This window comes from Carica papaya, chromosome 4 (assembly GCF_054855325.1).
Source record: "Carica papaya isolate Zhongbai chromosome 4, ASM5485532v1, whole genome shotgun sequence".
Classification (NCBI taxonomy): Eukaryota; Viridiplantae; Streptophyta; class Magnoliopsida; order Brassicales; family Caricaceae; genus Carica; species Carica papaya.
In genome coordinates, this window is record NC_142312.1 from 29,309,664 (window position 1) to 29,329,036 (window position 19,373).

At 33.8% G+C, this 19,373-nt stretch overlaps 2 protein-coding genes across 4 annotated transcripts; both read left to right on the forward strand.

Annotated features, from left to right (window-relative positions):
- The first annotated feature begins 8,594 nt into the window (after window positions 1-8,594).
- LOC110820666 (Sec14p-like phosphatidylinositol transfer family protein) lies at window positions 8,595-14,285 on the forward strand. Of its 3 annotated transcripts, none has more exons than XM_022050222.2 (15): window positions 8,596-8,937; window positions 9,915-10,052; window positions 10,199-10,502; window positions 10,638-10,737; window positions 10,982-11,248; window positions 11,508-11,585; window positions 11,665-11,769; window positions 11,857-11,906; window positions 12,052-12,151; window positions 12,285-12,383; window positions 12,474-12,587; window positions 12,670-12,826; window positions 12,992-13,374; window positions 13,594-13,668; window positions 14,007-14,285. In XM_022050222.2, exons 2-15 carry the CDS (start codon window positions 10,046-10,048, stop codon window positions 14,025-14,027), a joined length of 1,860 nt encoding a protein of 619 aa, XP_021905914.1. In that variant the 5' UTR covers window positions 8,596-8,937; window positions 9,915-10,045; the 3' UTR covers window positions 14,028-14,285. The 3 variants fall into 3 exon arrangements, 2 of the variants coding, with proteins under 2 accessions (XP_021905914.1, XP_088074950.1); XM_088218824.1 differs by lacking the exon at window positions 8,596-8,937 and adding an exon at window positions 9,508-9,595; XR_015818698.1 differs by lacking the exon at window positions 14,007-14,285 and having other exon boundaries at window positions 8,595-8,937; window positions 12,992-13,504; window positions 13,594-13,674.
- Window positions 14,286-16,131: 1,846 nt separating this feature from the next.
- On the forward strand, window positions 16,132-19,342 carry LLG1 (LORELEI-LIKE-GPI-ANCHORED PROTEIN 1). Its single transcript, XM_022050149.2, has 3 exons — window positions 16,132-16,532; window positions 16,646-16,705; window positions 18,695-19,342. The coding sequence occupies exons 1-3, from the start codon at window positions 16,445-16,447 to the stop codon at window positions 19,051-19,053; spliced, it is 507 nt and encodes a 168-aa protein (XP_021905841.1). The 5' UTR covers window positions 16,132-16,444; the 3' UTR covers window positions 19,054-19,342.
- Window positions 19,343-19,373: the final 31 nt, after the last annotated feature.

Consider the following 19,373-nt stretch of genomic DNA (forward strand, 5'->3'; position numbering starts at 1 on the left):
AAGGGTGTGTGCGCTTTTAATAAATTTGGGGCCGTAGATATAGATCTGTATGTATAGCCCATGATGGTATTTATAAAGGATTTATGGTTTGAAATAAGTAATGTTTAAATTTAATTGAATTCAATTCACATGGATTCAAAGCTTGTCAATTCTAGTTTGGGGAAGAGTGGGCGAGTTGGGATGGTTACGGTTGACCTTAAAAAATCCCCTTGGATTTGTTTAACAAGACACGGACTGTAGGACAGGGTCCCCCCCCCCCCCCCGCACATGGTAGGTGGGTGTGTTTTTGCATTCAAGTCCCTGGTCCTCGGTCCCTCTCTGCTTCATTGTTTTGTAGTGTGTGTGTGTATATATATATATATATATATATATAGTTTTTAACCTGGTTTAAATTGGGAAAATTTTGTACATAATATAACCGATAGCAGTAAAAAATACCCAAAAGAAAAAGAAAGTGCAAAGTATGAGGAAGAGTCAAAAAAATCCATTGTTGGCGGTGTGGGAGTAAATTGGGGGAAGGGAGAAAGGACAGTAAGAAATGGCAGTGTGTTAAAATTATGATACAATCACAGAGGCAGAATAAGAAAAAGAGGATCCACCAAAAACGACAGTCGTATATGGTATTTTGCAGCACTTGTTCCCTGTTTGTCTTTTTTTTTATATATATATATTTTCTTTGTTCTTCATAATTTTTCTTTATAGAGAAATGGGTTTACTCAATTTATGGGGAATATTATGGGTTATTGTTTATATTACAGTTTCTATTTTTTTATTTATTAAATATGTGAGAATAAATTAAGAGAAAATACACGGCAGAAAGTATATATATATATATTTTTTTTTAATGATAAAAAAATTTGTCAATTTCTTCTTGGACACTTCAAGAAATCGCTATGCATACATTGCTGCTTTGTATTTAATGCATGTATTCCAAAGTCAGATCCAAATACGCAAAGCAAATGGTTTAAAGAAAAGTGAAAAATAATAAATGAGATTACCAAATAAACCGAACAATTCCGTACTCCACCGTGTTTGTTGTCGGTTCAGCTCTGTGTCGGCAGACGTACTCCGCTGCGTACTTTTTTGGACCCACCCCCCTTAATTAATTAAAGCTTAATCCTTCCAGAAAGCAATCTTAATTATTTATTAATTATGATCTTTTTTCCTTAAATCTTTATTAATTAAATCAATCACTTTAATAAATTATATTGATCGATATATTTTATGATTAAATTAAATTAAATTATTAAGAACTTTATAGCAATTTCCTATTATGTAAAATTATATTTTTCGCAGTTAGATTTAACTGCTATAGAAAAAAAAAAAAAAGTTTACAGAATTTCGAAATTTCCCAATTAAAAATCATTCAAAATTCTAAAAGTAATTTAAGTTAATAAATTATGAAAAACGTGATGTACAAAAGTTGCATAATAGTAAAAATTAAAATTTGACTTTTTTGTTGGAGAATGGGTAAAAAAAAAAAAAAAAGGGTTGAATCATGCATGCACCAAATCATGAATTTAATTAATTACAAAATGTACAATTCAATTCAGAAAGATAAAAGAATTTAATTTATTAATGTCTTAGTAGAATGGGATTAATTAGATTTGTTAAATTTTAAAAAATTTATTATATTTATTGTAATACCTTAAAATAAAATTGTACGTAAAAATTAATAAATATAATTTTTTAACTTTTCTAATTTGATTTAGAGTAAAAATTGAAGGAGTATGAAATTGAAAATAATTTTGAGAAAAAATGGTGAAAATTTGAGTTATGTGGATATTTTTAAAAGAAAAATCAGAAACCAGATGTTAAACTGCAATTTAAGAAAGTTATGCAACGTGAGACGCCCGGTCAACAGCTCCAATCAATCAGGACGCGCTATGTGGCAGCAGCGGACACTAACGCGGTGCCATGCGGGAGGCCACGCGGGCGATCTGCGTGCCTGCGATCGAACGGACTAGATCCATTTCCACGCACACAGACGGCTCAGATGCGTTCCCTCCCCAAACGTGATCGAACGACCAGATTTGAACGCGATTGGACGGTCCATATTAGATCGCGATGGACGGCATAGATTGGATCGCGATGAACGGTCCAGATTCACTCCCTTTTTAATCGCGATCGAACGATCTAGATTAAATACGATAGACGGCCGAGATCAAAAGCAGACATATATAAATAACCCTCCATCCATACCAAACTCTAACCCTAACCGCCAGACCCCCTCGTCGGAGAAGAAGACCCGGCTGCCAGGAAGGAGATCGTCGTACCGGAGAGCCTCGCCGCCGATGAGTTTCGATTTTTTATGTTTTTTCGGTCAATCGATGCCTTTTAACGTATTTTCTCGTAGGGATCGATGCAGAATCGGTCGAAAATAGTTGATCCGAGGTGGATCACCACCGTGGGCGGCGGCGTCGTCGCTGGAGCACGGCGGAGCCGCCATATCGGAATTCCAAATTTGGCTAAGTGGGGCATGGGACTGATTTTGGGTCTGTTTGAGATATTTATAGATACTGTTAGTGCGTTTTATTTCCTGAAGAAAAATTTAAGGAACCCGAAAATCGCCTGTAGACACAGTCGAACAACTTAGTTTTTTGGATATCAAATTGAGTAAGGATCCATCACCCTATTCCCTATCATATAATTGAACTATAAATAAATAATAATACAATATTTGTGTGAATTCAAAAAATGTGCATAATTAATTACGGATTACTAATGGAGCCATAATCGAAAATTCTCTACTGTTGCTTTATTAATTGTTTTACAGTTTAAATGTATGCTGGTATCTTATTAATTGATTTTATGTGTTTATTGCTGAATTAAGAAAATGAAGGTTAAACGGTAAAAATTATGTGATAAAATGAATAGATGAAATGACAGTCTTACTGGATATCGTGGGAGATGGTAGACGGACCGAGTATATAGGAAATCCTAGTATGAACATTGTCTCATACTGGACGGGGTATGGGAACTTGACAATTTGGTGTTCATACCGGACGGGATATGGAGATGGCTCGTTTCACCCTTATACTGGACGGTATATGGAGATGGCTCGTTTCACCCTTATACCGGACGGCGTATTGAGGTTTGATAATTGGTGCTCATACCGGATGAGGTATGGAGACGGTCAGTAATTGAGAATGTTAAATAAAATAGTTCACGTGTAGCGGGGACATCCCTATGAATCTCTACAGATACTAGTAGCTTGGTAAAAAGAGTGACAATTATTATTTGATTTATTGATGATGGATATAAAATTATAATATGTGCTATTTACCGATTATATATGAAATCATTATCTGTATAATATTATTGTCAGAATAGGTTGTTTTTATAAATCCTACTACGGTGAGTGGACGGTAAATAATTTTATGATTGATAAATGAATTTGCTAAATGTAGTGCTTTATTATTATTTTTTTTTATTTTCTACCAACCTTTACTTATGTGTCGGTGATATAGTATAATGTCCTTATTAAACTGGTGTAATTCATTCATTATTTAACCATTTCATATTAAGAGAACCAAGTTCCAGAATTCGAACCGCAAGAAGATTGCGAGTAGATACTAGTTTTCTTTATTTTTTATTTATTTCCTTATTTCTTGTATTTTTTTTAAATTGAATTATGCAACCCCGTTTGATTCTTTATGTTATCGTGTAGTGAATGTAAACTTTGAACATTTATTACGCTTCCGCACTTAATTTATAATTTATTTTATTTGAATATTTCTGAAATCGTTACATTTATCATATAAAAGAAATTACGTGACATATACATTTATTTAGTTTGAGTAATCATAAGGAATTGAAAAACAAAATCTAACATTGTTTTCTTAATAAAATAGTAATTTGTAATTACTCTTGTTTGGATAATTTTATAAAAATATATAGGGTAAAATTGGGCGTGACTATTGTGTGAAAAGTGGAAGTGTAATGATGGTATTATGAATTTTAAAGATGTTAATAATATATGATTTGTATTACCAAATACTCATCCCTAAACATATTATAATTTAATACCATATGGGAACCATTTGAATCAATTAAAAATTATTGAATTTACATACCCCATAACATATATTTAGTGTTTTTTTTTTAAATAATATTATTTACAAGTTTGATGATATGTATTTATACTCTTTTTTATATAGATATTGATTTGATAATAAATTGTATGTGCTCTCATTATATTTATATTATTATTACTATGTGTATATCATTTATATCTATATCTATATATATTCATATGCATGTATGTAGGAATCTTGTATTTTCTTACACTTACTTTTTTTTCACATGAGAATAATTCATACACATTGTTAAAATGTACCAACAATGTTTTTTTTTTTAATTTAAATATTTTTTTCTATTTTTCACACAATAATAAAGAAAAAAAACTATAAGATGTCATCGTATTTTATAAAATATACAACGAGAGCATTGTATATTAAAAACATCTTTAACTATATGTATATTAATCTATTAATTAATTAATTGAATCATATTTAATTTATCGTATATATAACGGATTAAAATAGATTGACAACTATTAGTTTCATTTAATACCTGTATTATAAATATTCAATATTAAATAGACAAAATTTATTTAATATACACAATATCTATCTATATATACATTAATTTTTAATATATCTATTCAACACTTTACTTATATAAATTTAATAATAATTAAATGTTAAATTAATTTCATATTGCGAATCAAATATCAAAAGTGGTGTAAGAAAATAATTTCATATTTGTGCTCATAATAATTACTTTATTATAGAATAAACTGAATTATTTATTTTATTTTAATTATTATTATTAAACTAACAATTCATTAATTTAATATTATAATATTTTTATTATATAGTTAAAGGTTTAATTTCGCTTCTTATTTCTGCCATATCTCAAAAAAAAAAAATTTAGAGACAAATATATACGTATACATTCAAAGTGAGTTCATAAATGTATCTTATAACTTTTTATATATATATATATATATAACAACTAAATAATACATAATAAAATAAATTACAATTAATCTAGAAAAACATGTATTATGTATTATAACATTTAAAAATTATAAGGAAATATAAAGAGTAGAATCCAATATATAAAATAATAAATAAAAAAAGGAAAAAGGAAAAAGGTAAATTTCAGAGTTTCTTTCCACGCATGCATTAAAAATTCAAGAATCAAACTTGAAACCAGCGTCGCGTCAACCTCGGGACCCAAAAGTCAACCCAGTCAAACATTCACGAGATTTATATTCTTCCTTAAAAGCCTTCAAACGGCGTCGTACCGGATTTAGTTGAGGAATGGTATTTACCCCCCCGTGAGTTACTGCTGTAATTTTTTTTTTTTAAACTTTTGGAAAAGAGAATCTTGAAAAGGTGAAAAACCTCGAGACCCAAAAGTCAACCCAGTCAAACATTCACGAGATTTATATTCTTCCTTAAAAGCCTTCAAACGGCGTCGTACCAGGTTTAGTTGAGAAATGGTATTCACTGCCCCGTGAGTTTACTGCTGTATGTATATGTATATGTATATATATATATATATTTTTTAAAAAACTTTTGAAAAAGGGTATCTTGAAAATGTGAAAAGGAACGAGAGAGAAAAGGAAAAAAGGGAAAATTCAAAAGGGTTTTGTTTACTGGTGGAGGTTTTGTCAGTAGTGGGTTAATTCTATATAAGTATAGGGTGTGTGTGTGTGTATGTATAGGAATGTCTCCAGAGGCAGATGGTTATTTCCCAACATATTTAATTATATTTTTCAAGATGAAAATGACAAATAACTGCAGCATTTCTTGGGGTATGGTTCATTTAATTCATGAGGTAAGGTCACTGTCTTATTGACATCTGACTTCTCATACGACGTCGTTTCTCTGTCCTCTGTCTCTTCCTTCCTCTGTTTCCTTTTGTTTTCTTCTCCCATTTTTATATATATATTTTTTAATATACATACATATATATATAAAAAGCCTCATGAATTAATTAATTTTGGATATTTAATAATATTAATTAGGCAAGAAGGATTTTTACGTTTACCTTCTTCTTTGTCACTCTCTTCAGTTGCTCTCATTCTCTTCATACGTTCCTCTCATCCTTTTTTACACACTCTCCCATCCCAAGATGACATGGACCACCTTTTCTATCTATGCACACATATATATTGACAACCAACATGTTATATATATCCTCCCTCCTTGTACTATTATACAATGCATGCTTGTAGCTAAATCATATATATATACATATTAATTATAATATAATTTTTTAATAAATACAAACAAAAAATATATAGTGAGTATTAAACCAACAATCCCTTATAAATAAAAAAATATATTAAATATTCAACTAATAGGAAGTTAATTTTAATAATTTATTTTTTACTAAAATTTTAATTATATATTATTTAAGAATATGATAAGCGATGAATTATATATATATATATTTTATTTATTATTTAAAAAAACGATAAATAACGAATATCATCTATAAAAATTATAATTATCACTTAAGATGCCGATAAATATAGATTCATTTATTTATTTTTGATGTAATTTATGTATTTAAACAACGTTGGTTAGTTAAATAAAAAATTAAGATGAGAAAATTAGATGAATATTTATTTTTTATTTTTTTTTCAATTTGAATTTATTCTTATTTTTTTTAATTATAACAATCAAGAAAATATTTCTAACATTATTATGAATTGAGGTAAATAAGTTTTTGGGAATTAACTTTATTTTATGTTCAAGCTCTCAAGAATTTATTGCATATGAAATATTTATTTTAAATAATTTAAAACACATTTTATTGGTCTCGTCAATTGCTTAAATATTTTCTTCTACCACGTTAGCAATTCCTCACTTTGACATCAATAATGTATGTGTGCGTGCGTATATATATATGTACATATATGTTAAATTGAGATATACGATGATGGATGTAGACAGGCCACCATGTATGACTTTGTTGTTTGCATGGTGGATGGTGGATGGTGGATGGTGAAGTCATGGCTCATGAATTAATATGCGAACCCATCATAGATCGCAGACCTAACTACGTACTCCACCATCTTCGATAATTAATTACAAAATGTATCTCCCCATAATTAATTACCTTGTAGTACTGCCATCAATACAAACAGATACATACATATACGTGTGTGTGTGTGTGTGTATGTAGAGGTCAGCAGAGCGCTGATACCAAAAAGAAAGCAAAGCAAATGATGGGACCATGATGCATGGATGGGATGGGATGGGATGGGAATATGGGATGGTATGAGACTGGAGGAGGAGGAAGAAGAAGAAGAAGAAGAAGAAGAAGAAGACAGAAGTGTATGTATTAATGGCGGAAGGAAGAGTTAAAAATAAAACGAATAATTACTCAATGAAATAAAGCAAACGAGGGAAAAAAAAAAAAGAATTTTAGTGGGGATTTATATACATATGATGGATGATGTGATGTGACCTTTCCTCATCTCATCATCATCACCATCATCATCACCAACAACAAACAAATACATTCATTAAGACACTGATCAGTTTCTATATATATATATATTTATGGTGGGAATATGTGGGAGAGATTTATGAGATCAGAGGTTGAAAGCAGTGAAGTTGCAGACCGAACGACGTCGTCTCGTAGCTGATTAAACCAACGTCTGGCCACCAGCCAACAATGTTGGTCAAACAAAAAAGATAAATAAATAACAAACAAACAAAGACGACATTCTTGTACGTGAATTTTCCCCTTAATATTAAAAAGATGTTTTTTTAAAATTATAAAATATTTACGTGTTAATTTTATTATTAAATTAAATATAATAATATTTACTTATAATTAAATGGTTAAAATTATTAAATAAATAAATAAATAATACCCATGGCCTAGTCAAGGGGGGGGAACTAACCAACGACCAACCTACTTTTTTTTTTTTTTTTTGGGTGGGTATTTGACTTGTTAAATTAAATATACTCAAATTAATTAATTAATTTTTTTATTAATATTTTTGAAAATAAAATAAAGTCAGACCTCAAAATTTTATGAAAATAATATATATTAAAATTTAAAAATAAAAATACATTTTTTTTGGGTGTAAATTACTTGAAAGTAGGTCAGAGGAATATTGTTATTCCGATTTCCTAATCTTCTCAAGTCACTAATTTAATTTGTACGGATCACTTTATCACATTTAATTGAGTATTAATTACCAAATTAAATTAATTAATTAATTAATTAAAAAGTAACGACAAACAGCTAAAAAGGTAATAATCGGCACGCCTCTTCGTTTCCCTTTTCCTTCTTTAATTAATGTTTAACTCACTGGACTCGGCCTAACTCACTCGTTCTCCAACGCCCAAATATCGAATTAATTAATTAACTGATAATTAATAATTAATAATCAGAACTCCAACAAGATTAATTAATGGAAAATTAAAAAAAAAAAATGAAAAGCAAGAAAGTGACACGTAAGCAAAGGTGACGTTGACAGCAAAGGAGTCCCTGGAAGGTTCAGGGGAGGTAAAAGTGTAAATAACCAAAAACCCAAACCTATCAGCTAAAAACACAAGAGAAGTACAAAAGAGAAAAAAGAAAGCGAATATAACACGCAGCAGTAGCTCAAGAACGCAGGCCAAGGCACCATTAAAACCAGATCTTACATTCACTCTTCTCCTTTCTCCAGCTCATCCAACAATACTCACAGCTCTTACAAAGCTCTACTTTTTTCTTGTCTATTAACATTTGCTCGAGAAAATTTTGATCGGATTTTTCCTGTAAAATCCTCTTCACTTTCCCTCTCGGGCACCGGTTTAGCTTTGCTGCTTCTTGCCATTTCCTGAGAGATCCTTCCCCTTCTCAATCGATGGTTTGGCTATCCGCTATATTTCCGATTAGCGTTTTGGAAATTTGAGGGTTAGCATAATTGAAACTTCTTTTTTCTTTTTTTAAATTTATATTTTCCTCTTTGATCTTCTGGTGTGAGATCCATACGGTTGCTTTAATGGCATTGTTGAGATTTAATGCAGTTTTCAGTTTATGAGGAGCGAAAATGAGAGAGAGAAACAGAGTGATGCCTCAGATGCTATGCGTTTTGTTTAGGCTTGTTCCTAACGGTTTCACTGTTCCCCGTGTTGAGTTTTTAATGGTAGTTAGCATGGTGTATTAAATGCATTTTCATGGACCTTGAGTTTTGTTCCATTACTTTTTTTTTTTTTTTTTCTTTTATCTTTTATAACTCGAGCGAAATTAGTTTGCCTGTTTTGTTGAGCGAACTAGTGAAGAAGCTCATGGGAATGGTGGATTAAGTTAATGGGTTTTAATTTTTTTTTTCTCTTCTCTCTCTTTTGTTGTTGTCTCTTCTGTATAAACTCTCATGGCATATAGGACTAGCTTATTTACATCTTTTGGTTCTTTTGTCGGCTCTTCTTCTGCCTTTTTTTTTGGACTGTTACCGGGCTTGTAAATTTGATCTGATGACTCTACGTGTAGAGACTGATTTTTATGGGAACCAGCATAAGCGTTTGTCTTTCTTGCCGAAGTTTCGTGAGAATTTTGAAGGAAACAATTCATGGTATGATACCCAGAGATCTGGGGTATTCAGCTCACGGGAAACTGCAGTTTTGATTTATTAACTAAGTTATTGATTCCTCATTCCTCTACCAAAAAAGAACCGAGGAAATTCAGTAGTTGCAAAAGCAACATCATAGGAAATTTGTTATCCTCTCTCATTCTTATCTTATCTTAATAGAAAGCAGGGGACTGGATTTATGGATGTGGTATTTGCCAATGTACTTTTCGTATTTATCATCATTTTGGCCAGCTTTTAATTGCATAGCTACACAGTTTTACTGATTTGAACTACATTCATTTGTTTACTTCACGTTCTACAGGTTTGTCTTTTTTCCCCTAATGCGCGTTGGGATTCTTAGTAGTTGTTTCTGCTTTTGGCATATATAGTTGCATGCATATTTTGAGCTTGCCGTGAATTAGCACCAAGGTTGGTCCCTTACCATCAGACGAAATGTCAGGTACTCTTGCTAGATTAAGATGTGTTTTTAAAGTTTATAAACCGTTTTTTCTTGGGGGCAATAAAAAGATCACTAAATGTTGGGGGTATAAGCTATATACTTAGAATGTGATGTTCAACTGCTAATCTTGGTTTCTCCCATTGAAGGACTGGAAGAACTTGGTGTTCAAGATGAAATTAGGGAGAGAAGATCTGATTTTGAAAACTCTGAGGATGAGAGACGGCGATCAAAAATTGGCAATTTGAAGAAGAAGGCAATAAATGCTTCAAATAAGTTTACACATTCTCTAAAAAAAAGAGGGAAGAGGAAAATCGACTACAGGGTTCCTTCCCTTTCTATTGAGGATGTAAGGGATGCAAAAGAGGAGAGTGCAGTTCTTGAATTCCGTCAAAAGCTCCTTGAGAGGGATTTATTACCTCCTAGGCATGATGACTATCACACATTGCTGAGGTCAGTTGAATCTTGTACGATCTACTGTTTTTACTTTTGAGATACACGAACACTGGCTGCTTTAGTTAACTCTTCATTATTTGTTGGCCAATTCATATCAGATATACTCATTGATATCATATTTTCAACTTGTAGATTTTTGAAAGCTAGAGAGTTTAACATTGAGAAAACAGTCCAGATGTGGGAAGAAATGCTTAAATGGAGGAAAGAGTATGGAACAGACACCATTTTAGAGGTGAGGAATATGGTTTAAGTCACACTAGCTCTCAAATTTTATGTTATTTCGGAATGAGATTATTCAAATACGTTTTGAGGAAAAGGAAGGCGAGCTTGAACTATATGTATTATAATGCTTAACAAAAGCAAACATTTTGGTGGTATTTCTGTACCAACAGTCATTCCATGGTCCAAATGCACTTTGTTGAAGACAAAAGTTATGGTGATGCATCTAATATCCCGATAAATTGATCATTGTGTAGGATTTTACTTTTGACGAGTTGGAAGAAGTCTTGCAACACTATCCGCAAGGTTATCATGGAGTGGACAAGGAAGGGAGGCCCATTTACATTGAGAGACTTGGAAAAGCTCATCCAAGCAGGCTCATGCGTATAACTACCATAGAACGATATCTGAAGTATCATGTTCAGGAGTTTGAGAGGGCTCTACAGGAGAAATTTCCTGCTTGCTCCATTGCAGCAAAGCGCCAAATTTGTTCAACCACCACAATATTGGATGTGCAAGGCCTGGTATTTGATTCCTATCCTGGACAGCCTTTAGAAAATTGAAAGTTTGTTGCCATTCCTGGCAGAAGTTTGCTATCTTTTTCGTGATTGGCTTTTCAATGGTTTGGTTAGTGGCTTCAAGCTTCCATTCTTTTGATAGTAATCTCTCAGTAGATTTGAGGGAAGAAAACCTAGAACATCAATTATTTATTAGCTGATAGTGTACTGAACTTAAAAGATTCATTTCTGATCTTAAATGATTGCTAATGTTAGTCCAAAACAGGGCATGAAGAACTTTACCCGCACTGCTGCAAATCTCTTGGGTGCAATGACGAAAATAGACAACAGTTATTACCCTGAGGTATCTGAATTTTTCGAAAAAGGGATTTTCATTTCTGCTGTTTTATTCTTGTTTGATCGTTCTTCAAATGATCTTGCAGACACTCCATCGAATGTATATTGTCAATGCGGGGCCTGGATTCAAAAAAATGCTTTGGCCAGCTGCACAAAAATTTCTTGATGGGAAAACTATTGCAAAGATACAGGTAAAGGATATGGTTTTAGGCATATATACTCTCAGTGCCCCTATCCAACAGCGGTTGATGTCTATTGCCTTGACCCTATTGTTGCAGGTACTGGAGCCTAAATCTGTGTGTAAATTACAGGAAGTCATTGATTCAAGGTCTGCTTGTTTGCTTTCGGTTTACTTCTTTGAAACCAGAATATACATATATATATATATATATATATATATATATATATATATATACACTATACATATAAGTAATGGCCGCCACTGATCCTTTCCTTTCCCTCCATACTTCCAGTCAGTTACCAGACTTCTTGGGTGGGCTGTGCACCTGTTCTGTTGAGGGAGGGTGTCTCAGATCTAATAAAGGTCCATGGAGTGATCCTGAAATAATGAAGGTGGGGCATCCTTTTTACTGGTTTCAGTTGTTGTTTATGGTTATCCTTTACCTTTTACTAGGAGAGCTTTAACTAGGCTTGAATTTCTCAATGGAACCTTCTCTGGAGCTGATCTAGGCTTCTCCCTTTGTAGGTTGTCCATAATGCGGATGCAACATTCGTAAGACAAATCACCAGAGTTTCTAATGCCCAAGAGAAATTTGATCCCTATATTCAGATACACCCACTTAAGGTATGGTCCAGCTTTCATGGTTATTTGTATCTTGATGTTTCGTCATGAGATCTTTTCTCTTAGTAGTATGATGTTTTCTTTGCCTATCAGGGAAGAAGCAGTGACATTTCGACAGCAGAGTCAGAATCTGACATTGCTGATTCTTCTTCTCCACTTGCCCAAAGAAGTTCAACGTTTCCCCATTTGGCTCCCGTGCATGAAGAAGTGAGTCACATAGCCTCTTGGTTTCCCATGGTGATTGTGTACTAATGCTTGATGCCATTCATTGATACTATAATTTATGCAGGTCAGGGCATCAGATCCAAGTTCCTATCACAGTTGTGATGATAATTTCCCTCGTGCTGAGAAAGGTTTAAAAGGTGGCCAAAGGGTGGGACACTCTAGGAACAAATTACTTGAACCCAATGACATAAGAAACAACGAGGAAGCATCAACTTCCCAAAGTATGTTGATGCTCTTTTACCACTATGATTCATTCTTCTATTTGTTAATGCGTTATGATGGAGGAATCAAGAGAAGCTAACAGTCAATTAGACGTTGGTTCTAATGTTTCTGGGATTGAAATTTCCCTGCCATTGAATTTATAATTTTATCATGTTGTATTTCAGGTAGTTCAGTTATTCATTGGTTTGATACCATTAGAGAAAAAATTGAGAAACGGAATATCCAGTGTGCGGCAAGAATGCTAATATCCTTCTTTGTCAAAGTTGTTGCCTTTTTCAATTGTTTGCTATTTGAGTTTCGAAGAAGGCAGAATGATCTTCGTCCTTCTAATCTGGTAGAGTATAACACAAGTAGCAATTCGCCAGTTACGGAGCCCACGAATGAAGACCAAGTCCTTCCATGTATAGAGCGTCTTCAAAAACTAGAGAAAGTATTGGAGGAACTCAGCAACAAGCCTGCTGGAATTCCTGCAGAGAAAGAGAAAATACTCACCGATTCTCTTGACAGGATCAAGTCTGTAGAGTTTGACCTTGAGAAAACAAAGAGAGTATGCTTCATTTACTTCTAGATTTTTTTTTTCCATTAAGGGAAGTAATCCATGTGTAACCTTTGATTACAGTACCCAATTTATTAAATGTACCAGTGAGGAACCTAACCACTTAGCCAAGTGGCCAGTGGTGGGTACTTCTACATTGGATGCTAGTGTGGATTTGGCATTTCCTTTGCATTTATCATGATACTTTGTATGACTGAATTCTTTTTACAGGTATTACATGCCACAGTGATGAAACAACTCGAGATTACTGATTTGCTGGAAAATTTACAGCAGGAACAATTCCGTGTAAGTTCTTTCTGGAAGTTGCAGTAATTTTTTATTGGCATCCCATCTAGAAAAAATTGCGGCAGCTAAAGTGAAGAATGAGAACAAAAGAGCCTTCTTCATTGTTGGAGGACTAAATGTTCTTTTTCACCTATCAAGGAGCAAGATTTGTTGTCTTTGTCTCCCTTTTCTATCTTCTTATGTTTGGCATTTTCATGAAATGGATTTGAACAAATCTGCTTTCTACCTTTTTTCAATTGATTTTTTACTTTTTTATTTTTATTTTTATTTTATATAATTGATTTCTACTTGCTTTTAGTTCTGGACAAGATTGAAACTTTTGACTATTCTTGTGGCAGCGAAGAAGATTTTTCTGTTGAAATATTGGTGGGGGATTGACTTTGGGACAAAGCTATATTTCCACATTGGAGCCTTGGAGGTTCCAACAAATCTGCAATTTAGCAGTTGCATATAGGACAAGCACGATTGTACACTTATTATTTTTTGGTTTCCTAACTCCTTTCCTTCAGTCTTTACCTTCCTATCAACTACTTTGACAAATTTCACAGTTAGGCCCAAGGGGTTTCTCCCCACAGCTTTTGAAACAGTGCAGATAAGAGATCAAAGTATTTACAACATGACAATGTTCTGTTTGCTTTTATTTTGACTCGGACGAATATAACAAAAAAGCCTAATCGGGAACTCATATATGGTGAATGAAATCTTTACGAGTTTTAACTTTGTGATATGCTCCCATCTTCCATCCAGAACACCCACCCACCGGTCATCATCATTTACAGGATGCATAAAGTAGATGCAATTTTCTCTATATCCAAGCTGATTACAAGCTGATAGTGATATGCTGCAGCTATGCCCGAGAAACAATGCTCAATCTCCTAAGCTCCTTTTCTTTACCCACATATCTGTCCCAATATCAAGATTGAATACTTCGATATTATTGATTAGGTTGATGGATCCTTTTGAGAGTTGAAAAATCAGCAAGATCTCCCTTCGGATTTAAGCAAATACTCCCTAAAGCACCTGCAGCCAGCAGCAGCAGCAGCAGCAGATGGAATTGCTCTGCTTTTACCCAATAAAACCACTGTAGGATCAGAATCGACATCTATAAGCACTAGGGTTGCCTTCAAATTCTATTGGAAAATACCATTTGTAAGCTGTAGAGGTTGGCATGGTTGGATTAGGGTCACTGATGTTGCACCATTTTTCAACCCAAGCCCCGTTTCTGAACACCAAGAAGGTGGGATTAGAACATCCTGTGAGTCGCACAGGTCTGGAGGAAAGTAGAGCAGGTGATACGTAGAAGATAAAGTGATTGAGAGGCAATTGGCGTGTGGTATTGTGCAATGCAGAAAGCATCCATCTGGTCCTCAAAAAGGGTTCAAGGATGCTCTGATATTAGAAGACCCTGCTTCTCTCATTACGAGCCAGCCATCTGAGGAACCTATGCAGTGCTCAAGAGTTATTATCGCAGCAAGGAAACCTCGAGAGATTTATTGTATTGGTGTTTGGATGGTGGGAAAAATGCAAGACTAGGAAATGGGCGTGCCTTAATTGCATTTCTTTGATGCAGCGGGTCTCCACTTCTTGCAGACACCACCAAAGTTAGAGTAGTTTGAGGAGGCCTTTTCGCCTCGTCGATAGAATCGGGAAGGTCTGGCCATGGCGTTTTACCCAAGTGGCCACGGGTGTTCTTTGTCCTCTTGACTTGTTCTTTCTTCATCATTAATCTTAAAAGAGTTAAAAGCATTGTCATGTCGTTTGAGAGATACGTAAAAGGCACTTGTCAAAAATAAGAAAAGAGACGGACTGTCAGATGGCAACGTCATGTGACATAAAGATTATATAATATAATGTTTTTATACTTAGGTATTGTTGATAAATTTTTAACAAGCTGCCGGTCCAAGTGTTGGATACATGTTATATTTAACATATATATAATTTTTTTTAAAAAAAGATTATTAAAAACAAAAATTTTATTTGTTAAATATTATTATATTTAACACATATTATCGTTCATAAATTAAAATAACATTGTCATATAAATAAGAGTGACATAAATTTAAAACTATTAGTTATAATAATTTAATTTTAATTATTATAAAATATTTTATAATTGGATTTTACCATATTAAAATGAAAATTTAAATTACACGCTGTATATGTATATATATTAATTTATTTACGTAATATAATATGTTATATAACATAAGATTTTAAGGCATTTACTTTACCATTATAACATTTGGTCGCCGAGTTCTTTTTTTGTCTTAAATAGAAATAAATTTGGAGGCGTTACGTTTTTTTTTTTTTTTTTTTTTTCAGTTTTAGAAAATAACTGTGAACAGAAGATGACTGGAGGAGTCGTCACATACTGGAATGGTAGATAGAAACGTCGTCGTATAACAGCTGACTCTGCTGGAGGACAACCAACCAGGCCAGTTTCCGCGTTTTTTAGCTGTAACCCATTTCACAAGTCTATGCTCTTCTGCCCTCTCTCTCTCTCTCTCTCTCTCTCTCTCTCTCCTTCCTCAGAGCTTCTACATGTAGTTACACCTATATATATAATATTGTTATCCATTAGAATGCTCTGTCTATTCGATCTCTTTGTTTCGTGGTGAACCACTAGGCTTTCCTTTTGGCTTTCCCTGTTTTTTCCTCGTATTAGAAGCTGAAAGACCAGAAGGGATATAGGGGATTTGAGTAGAGAAGAATAAGAAGAAGAATTTAGCTATTTTGAGAAGGAGAAGACGCAGATCTCGGTGTTTCCACACCAGAAATGGAGTGGACTAGAATCTTTTCAGTTATCGTCTTGTTTCTTCTGATGTGTATCTCCATTCCTTCATCCGCCTCCACTTTCATCTCAGGTGCCAAAACCAGTCTTCAGAAAAGCTCAACTATTTCACTAATTTGAGTCAATTTCCTCCTCACATCATTTTTTAAATTGTAAATCTAATGTCTATGCTTGATCTGGATGCAGATGGTGTCTTCGAATCTCACGCTTCTTCGGCTGGGAGAAACCTCCTTCAGGCTAAGAAACGTATTTTTCCTTTTCTCCTCCCTTTTTACTCTTTTTGTTCTCTTAATTGTTTCTTTTCCCTGTTTGGTTGTCATTCATTTTGCTCTACGATCCAATTATGTTGTAGTGGAATCAAATCTAGGATCTCCGTTTTTCTTTTTTGGTTGTTCTTCTCTCTGCATAGTAAAATATAGTGGAGAAGAGGTGGAAGAATTGGACTAATTTTTTATTTACGATCTCAGCTGCTGATCTGATTCAGCTTCTTTTGGAATTTCCAACTGGGCCTATGAGAAATATTTAGAAGTCAGGGAAGACTGGCCGATTAACAAAATTAAGCTCTAATTTGCTGCTTTGTGATTGCAATATCAGAATTTAGTGAATTGGATTCATTTGATTCTGGAGGGTTTATGAGCTGAAATGCCAAATTTGATATTCTGTGTCTTAACGTCTGCTACTTCATTACAATTAGCATGCTACCATCTTCCACTCATTTTCCGTTTGTCATTGTTAGAGAGTGGTTTTTGCTAAGCTATTTTTTTGTCTTGTTCACTTTAGTTTTCCTTTTTTTTTTCTTTTTCTCTCTAAGCTTTGAATTCTCTTGATCAGCTTATAAAAGGTAGAATATATACGTATATATATCTATATATTTGCATTTTCATGCTTCATTTGGCAATAAAGTTACTTTTGGTTTAATTCTCATTTAATTTTCAATCTTGCTTTTGTTGTTTATATTTCAACGTGAACTGCAATGGTTAAGTTACCACCACACCTTCAATTTCTTGATGGTGGGAATGCAGTTCTTACCTTCGAAGCATAGCTTTTAAGCAATGATTGAAATTTCACCATTGCAAAATTCAAAATGGAGCCTGTGGTAACTCGGACCACAAATTATGCGCTATAAGCATATGTATTAAAACAACAGAGGAATTAGAACTAGGAATTGAATGAGAAATAAGCCAGACAAAGTGCAATTTTCTCATAGATGTTAACAAGTATGTTAGCAATTTTTCCATGGATGGTCAAATAGCAGATTTGTTTACAGGACTGGGAGTGTGCTAATTTGGATAATGGAACTGAGTAGAACTTCGTGGAGGTAGATGATGGTTTGCTTTTTTCTCAAATGGTCCCAACCTGTCATGTGCTAGGGGAGTACAAATTTGCAGGTGTTTATAAAGATTGTATCTTAAGATAGGGATGCAGTTAAATATTTGCCATAGCTTTGAAGGATGATAAATGTGTCTAACATCATCTTATTCTCACATTTTTTTAGCTGAATTTGATCAGCTAGTTTTCTGAGATCATATTGCCTTATGGTTCTTCTGCAATGAAGCAAAAGCCTTCAAGGGTTCTAAGGTAGAGGTATCAAAAGCAGTTTTTTGATGGTTGCATCATCTTATTGTTACATTTTTTGAGCTGAATTTGATCAGCTAGTTTTCTGAGATCATATTGCCTTATGGTTCTTCTGCAATGAAACAAAAGCCTTCAAGGCTTTTAAGGTAGAGGTATCAAAAGTAGTTTTCCGATTGGAACAAACTAAATCCAAACCCCAGGTGATAAAGGAAAAAGAAAGAGGCAGTTGGAGGGAAAAAAATTTGACAATGAAGCCACAAAGTACTCCACCACCCTGGATGCAAGTTACGTAGGAGAAATTTTCTAGTATCAGTATCAGAACCTCAACACTACAACATTAGTGTCATAACTTTACACGTCCGTTTCAATGCTATCTCCAGTTCAGCACTGGTTGGCCTTCGACTGTTTTCAACTCTGTCATAAGTTTACACCTTTGTTTCGATGCTATTGTCAGTTTGCCGCTGATTGCTCTTTACATACTTTGATTTTCCAAGTGCATTTATTATTTATGTAGTTCTGTTGCTTGTTCACCTAGATTTGCTTGTGTATATTGGTAGTTAAGAAAGTCATCATAGAACTGAAACAAACAATTAGTAGTAATTATCTCTTTTCCATGAAAGACTATGTTGACAAAAATATATTGTTTCTTCCTTCCCACAGCTTGCCCTGTAAATTTTGAGTTTCTGAACTACACTGTGATCGTCAGTCGATGTAAAGGACCTCGGTATCCACCGAAGGAATGCTGTGGAGCATTCAAGGACTTTGCTTGCCCATATGTGGAGTACATTAACGATTTAACAACTGATTGTGCTTCTACCATGTTCAGCTACATTAATCTCTATGGCAGGTACCCACCTGGTCTCTTTGCTAGTGAATGCCGGGAGGGGAAAGAAGGGCTTGCATGCCTGGCACCTCCACCTTCCGAGTCGGAAGATATTAACGGAAGCCAGTTAAGTAGGCCATCCATGCTGCTTACCCTCACAGCTGCCTTGTTAGTGTTGTTAATAAAGTTACTATAGGACACTCAAGCGTCACTTCTGTTTATTCTGAGTATTGTTTTGTTTCTCCAAAGCTTGTGAAGATTACAATCCATGTTTCTATTCCCTCGGCCATATTCTTCTTTAGCATGGGATTGTGTTAGGGTTCATAATTCCAAGTTAGGCATATTGAAGATTTTTTTATTTATGGACATGTTTGTAATTTAATGCTCAACCGACTGGTATAGGGTTGTATTGTTTGTATTTGAGTCTTGGTTTCTGCATTTGTACCCACATAAACTGCAATTTTTTAAAACTGAAATTTTCCTCATGATGGACTCCTGACATATTTTTACTTTGTT